Raw genomic sequence first — 22,265 nt, forward strand, 5'->3', positions numbered from 1 at the left:
ACACTAAGTTCGGCAGTCCTGTGATACTATGCGAATGATGTACACAACAAGTTGCCAATGAGTTTCTCGGCCTTACTTCGACATTCATGTCAACAGCACATCTCATCCATCATCCTCAGCTAGGTGAAAGGTAACGGCATACCACATTAGCTAGTGCTTTCCCTCGATCGCAACGTGTGGGATCAAGCACACCCTACAAGTCGACTGCTGAATCCAAGTACATTAATTCACTAAACTAGATGGGTACCTGTTCCTCCGATGTATTGTCGATAGTTTTCATGTGGAGACCAATCTGACATACCAGAACAAAATATAAGTGAAACATAAAAGAATATTATTTTTTAGAGGAGTAACTGCTTGGCAACGAACTACTGAATCTTTCTTTTCGTTAGTTTTATTTTTACTTTTCCATGCAGTCAGTAGGTAATTGAATACATTTTTTGCAATGGCGTTTGTTCTATCTGCGAATGGCACGAAAAGCTTTCCGCCGATACAACACCATTTCTTTCCTTTTTTTTAAACGTATAAACTATTAAACGATTTCTGTTTCGTTGCCTTTATTTGGTTCTTCTGATGTAGAATATTTGTTTATGATCCCAACTGTGCATTATTTGTATCTTTTGCTCTTTCGTAGGCAGTCTTGGTTAGAAATTGATTAGTCGATTATCAAGTTCCTTTGCTTGTTCATTTGTGTAGCTTATGTCCACTATGACATAGGCTGCGATATTTTTCCTCTACTTGTTGAGCAATTGTCTCAAGATAAGAGGGTTTATCTGTGAGAAATAAATGCTAAGATTAAGCACAGTCCGTGGTGACAGTCGAAGGGCACCAGCTCACGGTCAACATGGTTTCCACTACCTCCGCTTCCCGTTTAGCACAACTAATACTTTTCGCATTAGCACCAGCCTTAATACTTGTAAGTTACCTACTGCTTATCGTAATTTATTTCTGCTGTCCGTTGATAGCCAGCCGGGGTGGCCGAGCGGTTCTAGGCGCTACAGTTTGGAACCACACGACCGCTACGGTCGCAGGTTCGAATCCTGCCTCGGGCATGGATGTGTGTGATGTCCTTAGGTTAGTTAGGTTTAAGTAGTTCTAGGGGACTGATGGCCTCAGAAGTTAAGTCCCATAGTGCTCAGAGCCATTTGAACCATTTGTCCGTTGATGTCGTCAGACGAAATTATTGTTTCTCCATACCTAGTGCTATTCATGGAATGTTTAATCTTTCGGCTCTGATGACATTAAGGTACATTACTGCGATTAATGGAGACAACGGTGAAGAGCTGTGTACTCCTGCAGGTAGAAAGTCAACATTTTCTTATTACATGAATAGTTTTTGAGTGATTGTCTCAAACTGCTTTATCGCACTAGCTCAGTAGTCCAAATTTTTTTGTTATTACGGTATCCTCGTGGCATAACTTCCACCGAGATTGCTCTCGTAATCCGATAATACCAAAATCGTTTCATCAGCTGATACCGTGGAGTTTCATAATTCATCAAAGTATTTATTATTTCATAAAACTGAATATACAATCTTACGTGGCAGAAGAGTCTTAGATAATCCTATTCATAACACATTAGCGTGTAGGTGCCACGCAAGAATTTGGAGATGCACGTAATCGGTGTCAAACCTCGGTAGGCCTCTGTTCACAGTAGTAGCCAGCGTTCTAATTCTCAGACTCCATGATCGACATGACTAGTTCAGACGAATATCACACTCAAGGTTTCAACTCATAACGCTTTTCCGGAACGCAAATTGGTGATCAGTCCATCAGTATTATTATGCTATAAAGTGATTCGTCAGATATTGTCATCTTATGAGTATCAGCTGTTTGGAATGGATAATAATTTATAAGAGTTTTTCTTATATCTATCAATAAGTTTTCCATCAATTTTATTTCCAGCTATCAAAAATGTGACTTCGCGATGTTTTACATTCCTAAGCAGCTAGTCGCCTGCTGCGATGCCGTTTTTCATGAGCTGTAATGTATTCTTCTCACTATATATCCCATCTGCCATTTTCTTTACAAAGCTGGTTATTTAATATTTGTATTCCATACAGTATCCTACTTCAAAGTCTTCCATGTATTTGACTGTCTCTAATATTCTTCTCTAATTTTCCCATTAACATCAATCTGTTGCTATATATGATCCAAACTTTTACTGCACTCTTGCATCAGATAGACAGATGGATCAATATATTTCCGTAGATTCACAGTGAGAAGTTCCACAAAAAAACGTCATAACATCAAAGACACGAGATGCGTAAGAGAACGGATCAGCTTATTTTTATCTGTAAATACTAAGTGGGATGGTCCTCAAAGATGTTGAAGAAATAATGTACCGCATCTGAAACATATTTTCACTTGAAAATCATAAATGAGCTTGCCACAAATATTTAAATGCATATGAACTGAAGTGCGTAAGACAGTTCTTATCCTGTAATCAAACAGAAAACAGTTTACAACACTTACCTACCGCAGAAGAGCAGAAATAAAATTTGAGATGTGTGATATTATGAAAAACATAGGCACCAACTGGCTCTGATGATAAATCCGTCAATATAGTGGAAGTGGTTAACCAACAATATATCCTTTAGATTCCTTGTACTTTATTAGCACTTTTTATGGCTGCTAGCAAGATGCTGAGAACGTATGTTCCTCAATAATTAACACAATTCCGGACCAATGCAAGTGATTTTAAATCTTCGTGTAGATTATTTTTATTTCTAGTATTCATTTCATTAACTTCTCTATGATTTAACTTCAGTTCATGAGTTACCTGTGCAGATTTTCCAAAAAATGTGTGGCACTAGATCTCTCCGTTTTTCTGCAGTCTCCATCTTAAATATGCTGTCTTATACGGCTTTCCTCTCCCTTCACGCTTTCTTCCGTAATTATACTTGTGATGAAATGTTCTTACCTGTTCCAAACTGTAGGAAGAAAAAGTGAAAAGTGGTTAAAGTCTAAAGAGAATCAGAAAGGTGACACATTAGAAGGTTTGAAGTAACCACCCGAGCATTCCACTGAAGTGATATTCGCAAATCACGGAAAACCTAAATCTGGCTCACCAATGCAGGATTTGAATATCACTCTTCCTGAATCTGAGGCCAGCGTCTTACCTGTTGCTTGGTAACTGTATACATGTATTGTCCTTTCATGTGGGAGGACCACAACTTTGATTTATTAAGTATCACATTTTTTCACCTAGAACTCTTTAGAACGACTGTAGAGTTCATTCCACTCGTGATGTAGGTGAATCAAGGACAACCTAAATCTGGTTAAATAGTTCAGGATTTGAACAGCACTCTCCCTGAATCAGATTCCAGTGTCTTCACTATTGCTTGGTAACTGTATACAGATATTATCCCTTCAGGCATCAGGAACGTAAACTCTGGTTCGGTAAGTATCACATTTTTCTAACTAGATCACTTAAGAACGATTGAACTGTGCACTGCTGTATCTCTGATATAAACGTGTTGATACTTTTACGATAAGGTTATCTGCACACTTAAAGCCTTGAAGACTTCCGTCCTCTTTTTTAGTTCTGTGTCGCATCTCACTCCTTACGTGCTTCAAGAACAAGCAGCTTTACTTCGGTTCTGGTGGTTGTTTTTTTTTTCTCTGTGGCCTGTCAGCCGTCGTCTAAATACTTTGCTCACATATTTTCCTTTCAGTCCGTCTCTTCCTAGTGTCACAGTGTTCTTGTTTTCCTCATGTACTATGGCGGCACCTGAACTTAGTGTAACAATCAGTCACCAGTCATTGTGAGGTACTCATTGGTTTTCTTGTATTTGTATACGACCTACCAAACACCACAGCTACAAACACAAACGCAGTGAATATAATTACTAGACATACATCGATCAAGTTTTAATCACACTTTATCCATACTAAACAGAACTTTAATAAACATTTTTGCAGTAACAAGTGGAAATTATGAAAGTACTGTATTTTCCGTTAATAACCGATACAATAGAAACACCACAGATAAAATAATCCCTAGGATAAAGAAATAAATCATAAAAAATCACAATCGGCAAACATACAATACGTAACGAGAGGACCAGCCAATAAGAAAAAAAAACATAAGACTTACCAAAGCACAACAATAACATGATGACGAAAATTATCGAATTACAAGAAAAAAGCAGCTCAGAACAGCAACACACTTCAGAAACAGGGAATTACAATTGCAAATGGAATATAAAACTCTTTTCAGAGAAAGCGGAAACTATACGCCAGCTGCTCTGGTAAATTCAGTTAGCGTGGGAACCATCTGCTTAACTACAATGAACACAACAATGCATGAGCAGGCAAGATACTCATAAATAGATACTGGTAACAACATAGAGATTTGTGAATCGATAGCACAGTACCCAACTTTGTTTCTTAGTAGGACATAATCATTTTACGACAAACGAAAACGGCCGGCCGGAGTGGCCGAGCGGTTAAAGGCGCTACAGTCTGGAACCGCACGACCGCTATGGTCGCAGGTTCGAATCCTGCCTCGGGCATTGATGCGTGTGATGTCCTTAGGTTAGTTAGGTTTAAGTAGTTGTAAGTTCTAGGGGACTTATGACCACAGCAGTTGAGTCCCATAGTGCTCAGAGCCATTTGAACAAACGAAAACGCTGATGCCAGTAAAGCAATAAATTATACCAAAGTATTTCAACCGAGAACACCATTACTTTGAGGAAGCCTTGCTCATGTGAACTCTCTCTCTCTCTCTCTCTCTCTCTCTCTCTCTCTCTCTCACTCACTCTCTGAGCTGTTTCTCTCTCTGTCCCACATTCAGATGCATACACACATGCGTTATCGCTCAAAACGTACTACAGTGTTCGTTCCATACCTATTATCTTACAGTACGGATAGTGTACACACAGAACATACCACAGCAGCGACGAAACATGTTTGAGACAAAAGAACAATATTGACCCTTTTTCCCAAAATATACTGTTCAGCTCTTTAAGAAAATCTCTTCAACTTCATTCCACCATGCGGCCAGTTTCATTACTAGAGACTGAAAAGATATCCGGCAACTACCCGGTGAGGTATTTGACTGTGTATCAGATAATCAGTATCTAGCAAATACCAAATTTTCGAGAAAATAATGAAAATTTAGTAAAGTAGACTTTATTTCATTCACGGACAAGGCACTATAAACACAAATAAAACAGCAACATGTACAAACCGAAACACCATTTATTTTCACTTTAACAAAAAGATAAATTACTACTCGTACTGAACTAGAGGCAAATTGTGATGAATGAATACCAATTTCCCTGCACTAAGAGGTAATAAGCGACTTAGCTTGTGTTCGTAACAAGACCAGTTTCAGAGAAACGTCTTTCGCTATGAATACCGCTGCAAGGCGCTGAAAGATAAATTCTGGCAAACTTTGTCAAATTCAGATACTGTGACGCATTAGTTGGTTACCAAATATAAGGGTTGCGACTGCGATCGTTTCGAACCGTCTTCAAAGAACAGCATGTCTCGCTTGCAATGGCCATTGTTTCTTGACAATCGTACTGAAGGTTATTATTTGCATTTGCCTCTTCGTTAAAGCAGTCCCAAAACGTTTCGTGAAGTTCGCGAGTCAGTTGATTAAGCCTCGTCTCCTATAACTTCTTGTAACAGGCACTGGAGATGAACTGCTACAGGTGGAGATTATTCACCAAATTCCAATACCGTCTCCTGTCGAGAGCTTTCAACTACAGAAACACTCAAATAATCTGTCTCACATCTTAGGCCTAAAAAGTTTGCATCCAAGTAATTTGGGTCCTCATTTAAGGAGCAGAAACGACTTTCGAAATCAGATTTAAACTAGGCTCTCATGTATCGTAAGTCATCGGTAATTTTGTGCTCTCGCATCCTTATAGTTACTTAATGTCTCAACATACAGTATTACTTCGGATATGCAGGAGGGAGCAGAAGTTATTTTTCGCACTTCTTCAAAGGCCGTCAAAGGCTTAAGGGTATAAGTTCAAATACACAAGGGGAAATCTTGAAAAATTTGTTAGTTTTCTAAATAGTGTAGCACAAAGAATAAGAGTTATGAGACCGTGTAATATTTACAGTCGTTTAATTGTTATTTTGGAAACATATTTATGTACGAAACAAAGCTTTTGGTCTCATTATTTTTCTGAATTGTATCCTGCATTGCAAGTGAAATAGAGCATGTAAACTTACATTTGTACAGCACAGACACACATATCCCGAAATAAAAGCAAAATAGATTCCTGATTTTATGTGGAAGTCCTTTACACTATTAATTTTAAAGTCGACTTTTGAAAGGTGTTGTTATCATAATTTATGGTTCAAAAGAATTTTTAATAATATTATGAAAAATTTCAGTAATCAGCTCACACTTTTGTCCTAAAAAAAGTCTTTAAATTTCAAGTTTAAATGATAAGAATAGTCTACTTATTTCTTAAGTATATTTCAAGACAGAATACAAAATTTGATCCCTCTAACTATAATAGTTTTTAACCAGAGTGTACCAGAACATCAAAAAAGTTACCTTTCAAGAAATTCATCTTGAAGTTAAAACACGTTCCTTTATCTAACCTGCTTAACACTTATACATCCCAATTCCACACTAATTTTTACTGGTATTGTTGTTCTTCCCTTTTCTTTTTCCGACTTCTTTTTCCTGTTTTTACTTCTTTGGTGGCTTCACTGATTTCTCAGCTTTGAAGAGTCTCCTGCGGCCGATGGCAGTTAAAGCTCTTTGTATATTTAGACCATCTGGCGCCCCCATTCATTCCATAACCTTAAACCATGACACTGCGCCATCACTGATACACAGCTGAGCATCCAGCACATTTAGACATCTATTTCCAGAGTACTTACTCCTGGCAGAACTGTGTTTGGTAGCTGTTCCCAGAACTCTCGTTTGGGTTTTGAGTCCTACTTTTCAATAATCTTGTGTCACTAAGCTAACTTTCGTTGTAGCATATAGAAAAGAATACTTCTGGTTGCAGGTCTCGCCTTGAATAATAGCTTTCTGATCTGTCTTCTGTTTTTGTTTTGAACGGCGAGTGTCGGTTGGTCACAGCCAGTGTGCTCCCTGCCGCCTGAGCTCCCAGTTGGTGCACATCGACAGCGCAGAAAGATACGTATATAGCATCTTTTCTGTGTTTACTTCGTAGACTCTTACTTAAATTGCGTGTGAGTTTCGTATAGGAGGCGTAATTTCCAGTTTTAGTTACTGTAATCGTAAATTCAGGCAGATTGTAGCACGGTCGTTAGGCATTTGTACAGGTTAGTTCACACATTCTTTGCGTGTTTCCCTTGCGTTATCTAGGCACTCGTGTTTCAGTAAATGTTGTTCAACATCGATTAGAATGGACAGCGACTGTGATTGCTGTGTTCGGATGAGGGCTGAGTTGGCATCCCTTCGCTCACAGCTCCAGGCGGTGCTGACTTCGGTTGCGCAGATTGAGGCTGTTGCCAATGGGCACCACTGTGGGGAGCCGGACTTGGGTATCATGGGTATGTCAACCTCGTCCCGTCTGTCCCCAGATCGGTCTGCCGCTGTGGTTGCCTCGGTTGCTGCCCACAGTGGGGCTGGGCCCTCGCCTGTGGTTGATTGGGAGGTCGTTCCAAGGCGTGGCAGGCAGCGAAAGACGTCCCTGGAGGCTGATCAGAAAGCATCCCCAGTGCGTCTGACAAACAGGTTTCAGGTACTGTCTCTGGCTGAGCCACATGCAGCTGCCTGCCCTGTTTCAGAGGATGATTCTCAGCCTTCAAGATCCGGGCAATCACAGAAGGTGGGCTTATTGGTAGTTGGTAATGGGGCCCCTTAGGGATATGGCGCCTAAGGAGGGGAAGAAATCCAGTGTGCACTCCGTGTGCATTCCGGGTGGAGTCATTCCTGATGTGGAAAGGGTCCTTCTGGATGCCATGAAGAACACAGGGTGCAGCCAGCTGCAGGTGGTCGCTCATGTCGGCACCAGTGATGTGTGTCGCTTTGGATTTCAGGAAATTCTCTCTGGATTCCAGCGGCTATCTGATTTGGTGAAGGCTGCCGGTCTTGCTTACGAGATGAAGGCAGAGCTCACCATCTGCAGCATCGTTGACAGAACCGACTGTGGACGTTTGGTGCAGAGCCGGGTGGAGGGTCTGAATCAGAAGCTCAGACGGTTTTGCGACCGTGTTGGCTGCAGATGCCTTGACTTGCGCCATAGGGTGGTGGGGTTTCGGGTTCCGCTGAATAGATCAGGAGTTCACTACATTCAGCTGGCGGCTACACGGGTAGCGGAGGCTGTGTGGCGTGGACTGGGCGGTTTTTTAGGATAGAAGGCCTCGGGAAAGTACGGAGTGGGCTGCAATCTCAAAGGGTGCATGGCAAATGCAGGACGTGCTCGGATCAAGGAACAGTCGGAATTGTAGTTGTAAATTGTTGTAGTTGTGCTGGGAAAGCCCCTGAGCTTCAAGCGCTAATAGAAAGCACAGAAGCTGAAATCGTTATAGGTACAGAAAGCTGGCTAAAGCCTGAAATAAGTTCTGCAGAAATTTTTACGAAGTCTCAGACGGTGTTCAGGAAAGATGGATTAGGCAGAATTGGTGGTGGAGTGTTTGTGTCTGTCAGTAGTGGTTTATCTTTTAGTGAAGTCGAAGTAGATACTCCGTGCGAATTGGTATGGGTGGAGGTTATACTTAATAGCCGAACTAAGTTAATAATTAGCTCCTTCTACCGCCCCCATACTCCGATGATATAGTTGCTGAACAGTTCAGAGAAAATTTGAGTCTCGTAACAAATAAATACCCCACTCATACGATTATAGTTGGTGGGGACCTCAACCTTCACTCGATATGTTGGGAAAAATACTTGTTCAAAACCGGTGGTAGGCAGAAAACATCTTCCGAGATTGTCCTAAGTGCTTTCTCCGAAAATTATTTCGAGCAGTTAGTCCACGAACCCACGCGAATTGTAAATGGTTGCGAAAACACACTTGACCTCTTAGCCACAAACAATCCATAGCTAATAGAGAGCATCATGACTGATACAGGGATTAGTGATCACAAGGTCGTTGTAGCTAGGCTCAATACCGTTTCTTCCAAATCCACCAGAAACAAACCCAAAATAATTTTATTTAAAAAAGCGGATAAAGTGTCACTAGAAGCCTTCCTAAGAGACAATCTCCATTCCTTCCGAACTATGCAAATGTAGACGAGATGTGGCTCAAATTCAAAGATATAGCAGCAACAGCAATTGAGAGGCTCATACCTCATAAACTGGTAAGAGATGGAACTGATCTCCCATGATACACAAAACAGGTCCGAACGCTGTTGCAGAGGCAACGGAAAAAGCATGCAAAGTTCAGAAGAACGCGAAATCTCGAAGATTGGCTAACATTTACAGACGCGCGAAATTTGGCATGGACTTCAATGCGAGATGCCTTTAATAGGTTCCACAACGAAACATTGTCTCGAAATTTGGTAGAAAATCCGAAGAAATTCTGGTCGTATGTAAAGTACACAAGTGGCAAGACGCAGTCAATACCTTCGCTGCGCAGTGCCGATGGTACTGTTACCGACGACTGTGCCGCTGAAGCGGAGTTCTTGAACGCAGTTTTCCGAAATTCCTTCACCAGAGAAGACGAATGAGATATTCCAGAATTTGAAACACGAACAGCTGCTAGCATGAGTTTCTTAGAAGTACATACCTTAGGGGTTGCGAAGCAACTCAAATCGCATGATACGGGCAAGTCTTCAGGTCCAGATTGCATACCGATTAGGTTCCTTTCAGATTACGCTGATACAATAGCTCCCTACTTAGCAATCATATACAACCGCTCGCTCACCGATAGATCTGTACCTACAGATTGGAAAATTGCGCAGGTCGCACCAGTGTTTAAGAAAGGTAGTAGGAGTAATCCATCTAACTACAGATCTATATCATTGACGTCGGTTTCCAGTAGGGTTTTGGAACATATATAGTATTCAAACATTATGAATCACCTCGAAAGGAACGATCTATTGATACGTAATCAGCATGGTTTCAGAAAACATCGTTCTTGTGCAACGCAGCTAGCTCTTTATTCGCACGAAGTAATGGCCGCTATCGACAGGGGATCTCAAGTTGATTCCGTATTTCTAGATTTACGGAAAGCTTTTGACACCGTTCCTCACAAGCGGCTTCTAATCAAGCTGCGGGCCTATGGGGTATCGTCTCAATTGTGCGACTGGATTCGTGATTTCCTGTCAGGAAGGTCGCAGTTCGTAGTAATAGACGTCAACTCATCGAGTAAAACTGAAGTGATATCAAGTGTTGTGATATCAAGTGTTCCCCAGGGAAGCGTCCTGGAATCTCTGCTGTTCCTGATCTCTATAAATGACCTGGGTGACAATCTGAGCAGTTCTCTTAGGTTGTTCGCAGATGATGCTGTGATTTACCGTCTAGTAAGGTCATCCGAAGACCAGTATCAGTTGCAAAGTGATTTAGAAAAGATTGCTGTATGGTGTGGCAGGTGTCACTTGACGCTAAATAACGAAAAGTGTGAGGTGATCCACATGAGTTCCAAAAGAAATCCGTTGGAATTCGATTACTCGAAAAATAGTACAATGCTTAAGGCTGTCAATTCAACCAAGTACCTGGGTGTTAAAATTACGAACAACTTCAGTTGGAAAGACCACATAGATAATATTGTGGGGAAGGCGAGCCAAAGGTTGCGTTTCATTGGCAGGACACTTAGAAGATGCAACAAGTCCACTAAAGAGACAGCTTACACTACACTCGTTCGTCCTCTGTTAGAATATTGCTGCGCGGTGTGGGATCCTTACCAGGTGGGATTGACGGAGGACATCGAAAGGGTGCAAAAAAGGGCAGCTCGTTTTGTATTATCGCGTAATAGCGGAGAGAGTGTGGCAGATATGATTCGCGAGTTGGGATGGAAGTCATTAGAGCAAAGACGTTTTTCGTCGCGGCGAGATCTATTTACGAAATTTCAGTCACCAACTTTCTCTTCCGAATGCGAAAATATTTTGTTCAGCCCAACCTACATAAGTAGGAATGATCATCAAAATACAATAAGAGAAATCAGAGCTCGAACAGAAAGGTTTAGGTGTTCGTTTTTCACGCGCGCTGTTCGCGAGTGGAATGGTAGAGAGATAGTATGATTGTGGTTCGATGAACCCTCTGCCAAGCACTTAAATGTGAATTGCAGAGTAATCATGTAGATGTAGATGTAGACAGTCACACCTTGGCTTGCTGCCACGTGGGTTGAGTACATGAGGTGGGTTATCACCTGCGGATGCTTTGTCAAAGAAGATAGCCCATACGGCTTTCTCAAAGGATATAATTTGATAAATTTTAAACTATTTCCTCTTCTACTTGAATATACATGAAATTTTCGGAAGTTGTCGGTGAAGGTCCGTAAAGAACATACACAAATAATTCCACGATAGTTAGTGGCAAAATAATAACTAAACTTTCTGTCTACTCAAAACTGAAGCAAACATGATGTTCTCACAGGTTAGTAAACATTAGAGACTAGAAATTCATAAAAAAAAGAGAACCAAATTCTGTTCTTTAAATAGCTGTCTGCGAGATATGGTTGTGTCATCATATGTACATCCAGTTTTAAATACTTCTATTTTGGGGCTTCCTCCGGTTCAATTTACTAAAAGTACGTATTTCCTTGTTCAGAAAACTGCAGAGAATTTTTTAAAATAAAATTTTAAAAATATTTTTTTTTTACACTGATTCACATACCAATCCCCTTAACGCACTGCTCCATCAGACAACACCTATGAGATGTAATATTGGTAAGTTTATCGTGATCAGTCACATACGGCGAGGTAGCTCCATTTTGTTACAACAGGTGCCCCACATTATAAAAGATGAAATTCCATCTTGTGCTGATGTCTTGGACCAATTGACGCCCTAATAAATTTAGTTCCTTTTGAATCACCAATAGCTTGTCTTGAGCTGATCTCGAATGACTGAAGTGCGTTACGAGCAGTGACCATTCCTGTTACTTCAGGCGCGTTCTTCAATGTCTCAGCCACAAACCTCTGAAGCCAATGGACGAAACATCTAGTAGAACCATTTTTAACCACTGGAACACCTTACAGCCTGTTCGTGCCACTCTCATGGATGAATAAATGTACTGTCCTTCGACCAGTATCGCAGCAATCTCCGATAGTGTTAACGCATTTTCTCCAGTGTCGGAACCTAGAAAGGCTCCACGGCAGGAACTCCGTGTTCAAGCTGGAATTAAGGTGGCAATCAACGAGGTATGAAACTCAGGAATGTGGCAGTTTTATGCAAACAGGTGCATATATCAGAAGTTATATGAACAGTAGAGAACGTGAAATGCTTCATTTGAATTTTTTTGTAAATTCTGTCGTCGATACTAGGAATAATTTTTTGGGCAATGTATGTATGGTTTGGTATTCTATGTCTGGGTAAATCTTGTTCTACAAGGCTTGTAAATAAGGTCCTTTCTCCGACAGATGATAGCTCGTCGTCTAGCACATCCATTTTTGCTGTCAAATAATGCTATTTTTGGCTTCTGTCATTTACATCCCTTCAAATGGTTCCGGCGTTCTCAGTTGCTTTTCTGTTGATACTGAAGATGAACCAGGTATATCAAAGACAGTCTATGAACAGCAGTGTCTTTATCTTTAGTAACTGCTTCGAATTTATATGGATACGTCGATTTTCATAGTTGAAATGACTGTTAGAAAGAAAAATATATCATTCGATTAGGTAATTACTATTAGTTAAAATGTTTTTTTTTTTTGTAACTACGTTTCACATATGAACGTCCAGGTAAGTTTGATTAAACCTAGTATTCAATAAATTGGTAACTACTTAATGATATGGATCATGGTATCTCTGGACAAACACATTGTTCACAAATGTAACTAAATAGTTTACAGCATAAGAATATAAGAAAAGCCAATGCTTTTGTATATACTTGCCTTTTGTCCTTCTCCGCCACAAGAAATTTGCACTCGGCACGACAAACAAATAGCAAACTTATTATTGTCATAATTCGTATCAAAATACTTCCAAGTAGGCCACCTTTTCATTACTGATGACGTTTTTCCTAATTTAACTTGGAATTAACAATTTTTTCAGTAACTGTTTCAAATAAGAAGTAGAAGTAGAAGTGATCGCAGCTCACAACAAATCAAATAGTCAGGACAGTCAGTCAATACATCATCCATTCGCTTCGGACGACGATGCTCGAATTTACCTGAATCCATCCCATCGTCGGCGTCTGACTCCTCCAGGCTCTCTCAGACCCTCACACTACGACATGGTCCGTGGAAATATTCGGCCTGATATCTGATCGCCCGGATATCCAGCATATCGGTTTGGCGGATATCCAGTATCGGGTGTCTGGGCAACGAGCTATCCATTTCATCTCTACAGTTATTACTTCTTTAATCATCTTCTCTATGTTACAGGCCCAAGACTACGTAACAGTGGACACACAAGAAGGAACACTCAGAGGCGTGTTGTCACTGACATACACCGGAAATCCTATTTACAGGTTTCAAGGTATTCCATATGCAGAGCCCCCAGTTGGAGATCTGCGTTTTCAGGTAAGTTCATGCATTTACTCATTCTCTGGCACTGACACAAATATTACTAGAGATTGAAGATATCTCAATGTGTGTGTTTCTCTTGTATAGTGATAAACACACTTCAGTTCATAAAACCACAGCACGGTTGAGTAGACGTTTGAAGAGCACCATTGTTAGTGTCACAGCAGCAAGCCAGCAGATTCGTGCTGACTGCAATTGCGGATTTTTCTTGTGTGCGTGTGTGTGTGTGTGTGTGTGTGTGTGTGTGTGTGTGTGTGTGTGTGTGTGATCGCTAGGCGGGGCAGCAAGTGCCTGTTTCTTGACTGAACGCTATAGTAATACTTGTTTCAGTGCTATGGTGGTCAAGAACCAAAACCGCTAAAACAGTCAATTGCACGGCTTGTTCTCCGGGAGAAGTAAAGTAAGCAGTTCTCAAAGTTGCAGCCAATCGAGCAATTTACAAAACTTAATTTAATAAACCCTATAATCACCAGATTCCCAGTCAGTGGTAGTGTCTGAAGCGAAGCAGTCCGCACAAGGCCCTACACCATACAGTGTTCTGTTCATCAAGATTCTCCTATGCGTGATTCCTTATGCAGTATGAGATGTAATGGATCTTTATATGACATACAGTCCATATCAATTTACTTTCCATTGATGTCTGCAGATGCAACAGAATCATTTGCTTATTCTGTCTAACGGAGCACAGAATAACCGAGCCGTTACTGGCACGATGAAGTTAATGGTGCTGCAACATACCAGAAGCAGAGATTTATGTATGTACTTCCCGGGTGCTCTTTGCTCACAATGTGTTACATCGTTCGCAGCTGAGCTCTTAGACCATGATTATACAGCAAACGCTAGTGATTCAATATTGAAATATTCAGCTGACGAAATTTCAACTATTAAATTCAACAGACAGCTCTGCACTGGCAATGTAGATACGTTTCATGTGGAGTTCTCACACAAACTTTGCATGTTTTGGCCTTTGAATGTTTACATTATGTATGGAGAGACGATTAACTTTGTGCCAGTATTTGAAATCATTCAAAAGCGGAGAAAAAATTCCAATCACGATGCAATGAAACTATTTGGGTACCCCCAAAAGAAGCAGTTACTGTAGTACTTGTACATCATAAACTGGGATATAGACAACAGATGTCAGCGACTTTGTCTTGTACAAAGAACACCATAAGATTGCAAACCTCCTATACCGTGTGCATGATAGTATACCACTTACAATCTTTCGGAGGCCAAATATAAAAAGTAAAGAACCTCATTAATAAAGCAAAATAGTTGTTAAATTCCTTAAGAGGACTGAGACAGAAACTTATAAAGTTTGCCGAATAATATTATCTCCGCTAACAGCTGAGAAGTGTCGTGTGATCACCTTTAAGACAGCTACCACACTCAGTTCTTACACCTCATGCACCACTGAGTGTGTGAGCCGACTTGTATGAAATATGACATGCTTCCCTTATTTACTTTTTTTTTTTTTTTTTTTTTTTTTGCTAGTTTCCAAAGTTCCGTTTGGAATAGTATGAGCTAGTACCTTACCTACCTATTGGCCAAAACAGAACTGTTCAGAGACAGGTTGGTGCATGCTTAGGTCACCTTTACCACTTTAGTTAGGCATTCATGAGTACTTGGCGTTGAGGTTAGAGGACAGGGTGCTAATTTATGTGATGACCGGTTAATTTAATGCAAATCACTGTAGGAAATTATAATAGCGAAGGTTAATTAAAGTGACTCCAGTGGTAATGGTGCACTAACAGCTGAAATGTAGTGCATATTATTTAGTTCCTCTACAAGAATCATTTATTTTAGACCACAGCTAAATCGATGTCGGTTACAACACAAAACAAATATTAAAAAGTTACCTGGAGTTATTTAGACAAAGTAACTGACTTCTCCCCATCGGAGACATAACTTAGAAACAAAAATATGCCCATGCTGTTGGTAATAATCACAGTGTTCTTGAGTGTTAGTTACTTTTGACTCTGAGCCAAACAGAACATTGGTAGTCACACTTTCTCTCCTGTGTGTTAGCATCAAGGGTATACCCAGCGGGGGTTCAGGAAGGGCATTGTCTTCTCTCTAGAAAAAAATTTCCTTTTGCAAGCTGAAGTCACATGCCGACCAACCATAGAGATAGACTTAACAGTTGAGTATCATTCCTAAGAAAGTCAGAACACCAAATGGATACTGACTAGCAGCAAGGGTACATATAGCATTGTGTTGCAGAATCCAAATAAACGTTTTCACCGTTTGCCTCTGATCCCCTACAAACTGAAAATACCATTTGCTTTTGGGTTTCTAAAATCTTCCAGCAGCGGTGAAACTTCAATTCGCAATGTATTTTCTTGCATTACCAACCAGTGTCCAAAACTACTAAGGTGTAATATAGTTTCCCAAGTGTTAGTCTGTTTGGTGGTTAACAAAGAGATCTTCTACGGTGCTCAATTTTATTTTGTGGCAAACTGTGTGTCGTTTCCTCTACCTGTCCCCCTAAATCAACACGAGGCGCCCTCCACTGAACCCCCCACTCCCGTTAGCTCAGCCCTTACTAATGCCTTTTTTAGCGCACCTCGTTACCGGGACGTGGGCAGCTTCCAGTAGAAATCTTTTATAAGACTACATAAGTCACAGTGTCTTCCAGTAGAAATCAAAGTGTCTCACATCTGTAATAGAAGTCACCCACAACAGGAGTGTAAGCAAAAGATTTATCCTTTCTACCCTGGAATTCACAAAAAATTTCTTCTTGATTGTGTTCTTACCTCGCGTTTTGAATCTTTTCAGTCGCATTCTTTGTTAGCAAATTTCCTTCCTCTTGAGTTCAGCTCTTTACCGTCACGTTACACAAGGACTAACTGAAACGTCGCTTTAGAAGTATTCTACAGCAATGGTCAGTATTCTCCCCAAAATCAGAAGGTGCGACACTATCAGTTAAGCTGTCAGAATTAGGTACAGCAGCATGATGCACACTGCTGGTAGATCCTGGAACATTCACGAAGCATTCCTCTCACTGAACGTAAATGTGTTGCCAGTTCATCATAAGGCAACATGCAAGCTCATATGTAATTAAACAATACATAATATTTGGTTTTGTTGTCAGTTCATCTGCCACATATGAAGCTTACTAACGCTAAACTTTCTATAGTAACGTGAAGGCAAGTAATTTCTATAGGAAAATTCAGTAACTGGACAAATCCAAATGAGCGTAATGAAAATATAACATATGTTTCCCATCACAACTACTTAGATAGCAACACATAAAACGCTAAACAGAAGAAACCACGGTCTTAGAACACTGAAGCATGCGATACAAAACCACAGTAAGTAAAAACTGACAGCAAATATAACTACTGGCAAAAGTAAATACATCACTAGTATTACTGAAATAAAAAAAAGGAAGAATTCTCCAACGCAAACAGTGCTCAATATCAGATGTTGAAGTAAAGTCAATGCAACAAAAATTATGTTTACATCGACTGATACACATATTACTGTATCGTAAAATTTTTCATCTCTCTATGTTCATACCAAAAAAAGTTGTAAAAAATGTTTATAGCGTACAGCAGTAACCAGCTATAGAAAACAAAGACATAACCATTACAGCTCTGGAATTTAGTCGTTCATCGGCAGACTGTTTGCATGCTTGTAACAAAACACTTGGTACAGCTCGCGCAGTTTGTGGTGACGGATGCGCATTTCCCAGTTTTCTTCCAAAGCGCTAGGCGAGTTCTTTTGTTTGTTCGGAAGGAGAGAGCGACAAGTGTTTCCCACCTTTCGGCCAGTCAGCGATGACAGAATCGAGACGTGCGTCGTGCAGTCTTTCTCAAACGATCTTACAGATACTATTAGGTAAAAAAAATCGTTTTTGCTTTACTTATACCTATAAACGTCAGGTTCATGACGATGTGCCCATCATTTCCTTAACGGTCTTAGTTATTGTGATATTTACGTGAAAGTAAGACACTGCGCGACGTTCGAAAATGTGCGCAACGCAAAATAGAGGTCGCTATGATTTTGAGTTTGATGGATATTACATAACACGCATGTTGTTTCGTATGAAATTTAGAGAGGTATCTATCAGTCAGCGATCTCGAGAAAATTGATCTAATGTAGCACATTCATTTGTGATAGCGCCGCGGCAGCGATAAAGCCAGATGAAATTCATATTCATAAACGGTATCGGACATCAAAACGAGATTTTTTCGAATGATAGCACGCAAAGAGGAGACTATTTTACCATATAGTTATTGTGTAAGCCTTCATTATCTACCGTATTATCTCGATAACTACAGACTTCTCCGGTGAAAGAATGTAATTTTTAAGGGCCATCGATAGCTGGTGAAACAAGAAATGGTATGGGTTTTCGAACAACGTGTGTCAAGACACTACACATTTTTACTTTTTTTTTTGTTTTGTTTTTTGTACCGGTGATGTGCTTTTTCACAAGCTACTGATTTTACTTTTCCACAGTTCCTCACTTAATAGACTTAATAAACCACTGTCTCAGAATTCTTTCGCAAGTGTGTCTGCACATATTAGTTATATCAGACAGTGTAAATTCATCTGTGTTTTGGCACCAAAAAAAAAAAGTGTTGAAATGTGTGTGAAGTCCTAAGGGACCAAACTGCTGACGTCATCTGTCCCTAGACTTAAACACTACTTTCACTAACTTATGCCAAGAACGACACACACGCCTATGCCCGAGGGAGGACTCGAATCTCCGGCGGGAGGGGCTGCGCAATCCGTGACATGGCGCCTCAAACCGCACTGCCACTATGCGCAGCTTTTGGCAAAAGAACAAATTTTGACATGGTAATCAGAGAAATGTGTAAGTTTTATTCAAAATTCGCCACTCATGACACTTCTCTGAAAATTACAAATGGTTAACTAGTCAAGCGAAAATAAATCTCTGCATTTTTGGCGGAATTCTTTTCAGACACGAAAGAAAGAAGAGGTGGCAGTTGATCTTTTTGCCTTGTTACCACGCAAGCGTGGGCGTGGGGGGTCCCACTAAACATTTACAAAAAATGTGATCGCAGGCTTCAGTTTGAAATGGCACTTCCTCTCCAAAGGTCGACATTTCCCCAATAGCTCTCTGAGCGATCTCCCGCCATTGCCGCCCTCCCCTCACTTCCCTAGCGCTTGCGTATCTAGAGGCCGTGGCATTTTTCGCGCACTATACACTGGTGCATGCAAACCGTCTGACGATGAATGTGTAAATGAGAAACCGGTTACACTGCCTTTGTCTTTTTTAAACAATGATTGCTGGTGTGGGCTATAAACATTTGGCATCAGGTAACAGATACGCTTCTGCAAATTGTCATTCTTTGACAAATTAGAAACACAGTTTCGTTCTGGAAGACCCATTGAGGATAAAAAAATTTTATTCTTGTGACTCCCAGAACACCAGCAAATACAAAAGCTCTGCTGAGTCTTCTAAAATGTTTTTGAAACTTATCTTGATCAGATAATTCAGAATTGCACAAATAACCTGAAGGCGTTACAGACACAGCCAGTAATAGCGCCAATCTCTCATAGGTGTCTTGCTTACGAAACACAAGTAGTGTCATACCCCGTATCAAATGGGTATTAAAAAGAGAATTGCAGGGAAGAATGGACTGCCCCTTCTGCAAGAGAACTTATTCATCCATGCTGATCACTAAAACGGTGATGAGGATATCACCAACCACATACATGTGGTGAGCATTTAATTTGAGTTGTAATGGCTTTCTGAATATCAGCTGACCGAGGCTCCACGTCACCTCCCTGACGTACTTTCAATGCTGGGATAGCCTAGAAGTGCGTCTCCAATTATCATAATACAGTGAAAAAAGTTGCATGGAGCAGAAAAGTGATGGTCGCGTTTACGTTCTAAATTTACTTTTACACTCTTTGTCAAAGCTTTTTATTAACGATTCTTGCTGTGCATTACGCCAATAATCAGAGCAAGAAATCCGTCGCAGCCAACAATGGCGCCCCTCTCTCATATATTACTTATGAAGTCACTAAAGCCATTTAGCTAAACAGAGTAAGTTCGACGCCATCAAGCTTAATCACACTTGGTGAAATATACCAGATCTTGTTTTGTCCTTGCTGCCTCGTACAACGTAGACATCTGCATCACTAAATTGTTACATTATTTGAATACTTTCCCAGCTATAAACATAGGCTCACCGTTATTAAGGGTTGTAAAGGTACTTATTTACCCTCTGTCTCTTAATTTTTTGTCTTTCGCTACTGGTGCCAAAGAAGAGAGAATATTTGTATGCATGGTTCTTATGCAGGAATGACTGTCGCTAAGTTTAGTATGGGACCAAATTTCTCAGAATTTCGCACCATAGTTGTTTCGTTGGCGAATGCTTTCGGAATTGAAACGCTAAAATCTCCTGTGTTTCACAAGGCCTCTTTTTTAGTGTCTGTCACAGGAGTTTCATCACCATCTCCGGGGCACTCTCCCTCTTATTAAGCAATACTTTTTCTTTTTGACATGGGGAAATACTTTGTATTCAAGCTTGATTATCAGACGAGAAACACTGTCAGAATTCCTGACCATACGTTTTACCCATTAATAATGATTATTCATTATTCTTCTATAACAGACATTCGAAGTGAACTAGATCCAGACTTCAGACAACCTCATACGTGAACTATTCACAGTAGGACTGCCTTGCAACTTCGCTATTCGTCTTTAAATATTCGTGTAACTCAGTATTTCCTCTTTGAAAATTTAACACATCACGAAACGATGTCTCTTCACAGCCACCAGTGACAAAAGCAGCATGGTCTGGAGTTAGAGACGCCCTGGCGGTGGGGTCGCAGTGTCCCCAGTATCGAAGTGGTGCGACGTCTGGCGCCGAAGACTGTCTTTACCTCAATGTTCATGGTCCAGGGGTATGTACTATTTTACAGAAAATGTCTCTCAATTTATAATATCAACGATAAATTATTTTCTCCACGTCTCAGTTAAACAGAATTTTTTTTAAGTTATTATTGTAAGTATTGGAATTGACGAGATGTTATCGTTATTTAACGTTTCGACAGACACCGTCGCAAAATGGAACCCTGAAAGCTGTTATGGTTTGGATACACGGCGGATGTTTCACAGGAGGATCTGGTTCGCCGGTAGCAGACTATTTTGTGGACAATGACGTCATATTCGTTGGCATAAATTATCGGCTGGGACTTCTTGGTAATAATTTAGAATACTACTGAAGTTACGTATTGGTGTAAACTACAAAACAGACTGCCCTGCAAAAAATGTGAAGCACTAAGAAGACATGGTGAGATGTCAGTATAACTTCGTACATGTCCACACCATCGGTGTATATTTAAATTGTTGGAGTTGTAGTTATTTGCGACACGTAGAAGTGTGGAAGACACATAGATGCAAATGCTCGTATCAGATAACCTTATCAATACTTGACAGACTTTGAAAATGGCCTCATTGTGGGTCTCCATTTGGTCAGCTTGTAGAACCGTGCAATATCTAGATTTGTGGGGCACTAAGGTTTGACACTGGTCCAATTCTGGATTGCACGACTCCCCGAAAGCAGGCATCGAGCAATGGACGCCATGCAACATTCTGTGTCATCCCACTCCATTGTTCGAAGACTGGCAGCGGCAGGAAGAGGGATTTGCTGTCCCATGACCAGGCTGCCATTTACACAACACAAACGGCTGCACTTAGACGGGTGCCATGACCGGTAATCACAAACTGGTGATAATGGCACCGTACTGTATTCAGCAACGAATCGCTGTTCACACCATTTCAGATGACCAGCGTAGACGAGAATGACTGCGACCTTGCGACAGGGGAAGCACAGCGATGTTATTCCTGCGCCATGGCATGGGGAGGCATCGGAGACGATTTCAGGTCACAGTGCATGACTCGTAAACTGCCTGTGTCATGGTGAGGTACTCCCACGACCAGAAAGATCAGCAGATATATCCCTGAGAGAAAATGTATGGGACTACCTCGGATGTCAACTGCGTTTGAGGATGTCAAAGACCAGTTGTATGAGTTGTGGGTCAGTTTGCTTCAGGAGGGGACAGAAGTGTTTTACGACACCTTTCCCAAGAGAATTAGTGCATGTAGCTAGGCAAGACGAGTGCAACGTCACAGTGATAAATGGGCTCAAACTGCCAAGCTATTTGTAAATCTGAATCTATTTTGTGATTACTGAAATAACGTCACATCACACACCCTCTCAAGCCATGAAGTTTCATTCCGTTACTTCCTTTCTCTCTTTGGATGCTGCACCCGTTTTGTCAGGTAATGTAGAAAAGAAGGCATTTGTCAATTAAACTGGTGTTTATTAAGCTAATTCATAAATTTCTTTCTGCTGTGGGTTGACAAATTTTATAACGTACCTGCGAAGTTTCTATGCCTGAGAATCTAGTGATTGAAATGAGTACCCTATTTCCTCCTTTACCTATCTTATCGCGGCTGTTAGTAGACAAGTCTTAGCTTAGCTTATTATTGCCAGAAGGCTTGCTTACAGCTATCGCTCACTCTTCTAGGGATTCGCTGGCGTGTGTGCTGATCAGTTTCCACTATTACTGAACAATAAAAAAATTACCGTGCAAATGTTCTCCAAGTAATTTACACTCGGTTGCAAGTGTCCTATTTCTCTATCTAAAGACAAGCATTTTACCTAATTAGCCGTTTAAAACTTAGTGTAATTATTACTACATTCTCTTATG

General features: G+C 40.6%; 1 protein-coding gene across 1 annotated transcript in view; it reads left to right on the forward strand.

The window, feature by feature from the left end:
• Positions 1-817: 817 nt before the first annotated feature.
• Positions 818-22,265, forward strand: part of LOC124596041 (esterase FE4-like) — a 65,974-nt gene continuing 44,526 nt past the window's right edge. The window contains exons 1-4 of the mRNA XM_047135011.1: positions 818-916; positions 13,428-13,565; positions 20,322-20,453; positions 20,604-20,751. Coding sequence (XP_046990967.1) covers positions 845-916; positions 13,428-13,565; positions 20,322-20,453; positions 20,604-20,751 — 490 coding nt within the window. The 5' untranslated portion in view covers positions 818-844. The remainder of the gene's footprint in view (positions 917-13,427; positions 13,566-20,321; positions 20,454-20,603; positions 20,752-22,265) is intronic.

This window comes from Schistocerca americana, chromosome 2 (assembly GCF_021461395.2).
Source record: "Schistocerca americana isolate TAMUIC-IGC-003095 chromosome 2, iqSchAmer2.1, whole genome shotgun sequence".
Lineage (NCBI taxonomy): Eukaryota > Metazoa > Arthropoda > Insecta > Orthoptera > Acrididae > Schistocerca > Schistocerca americana.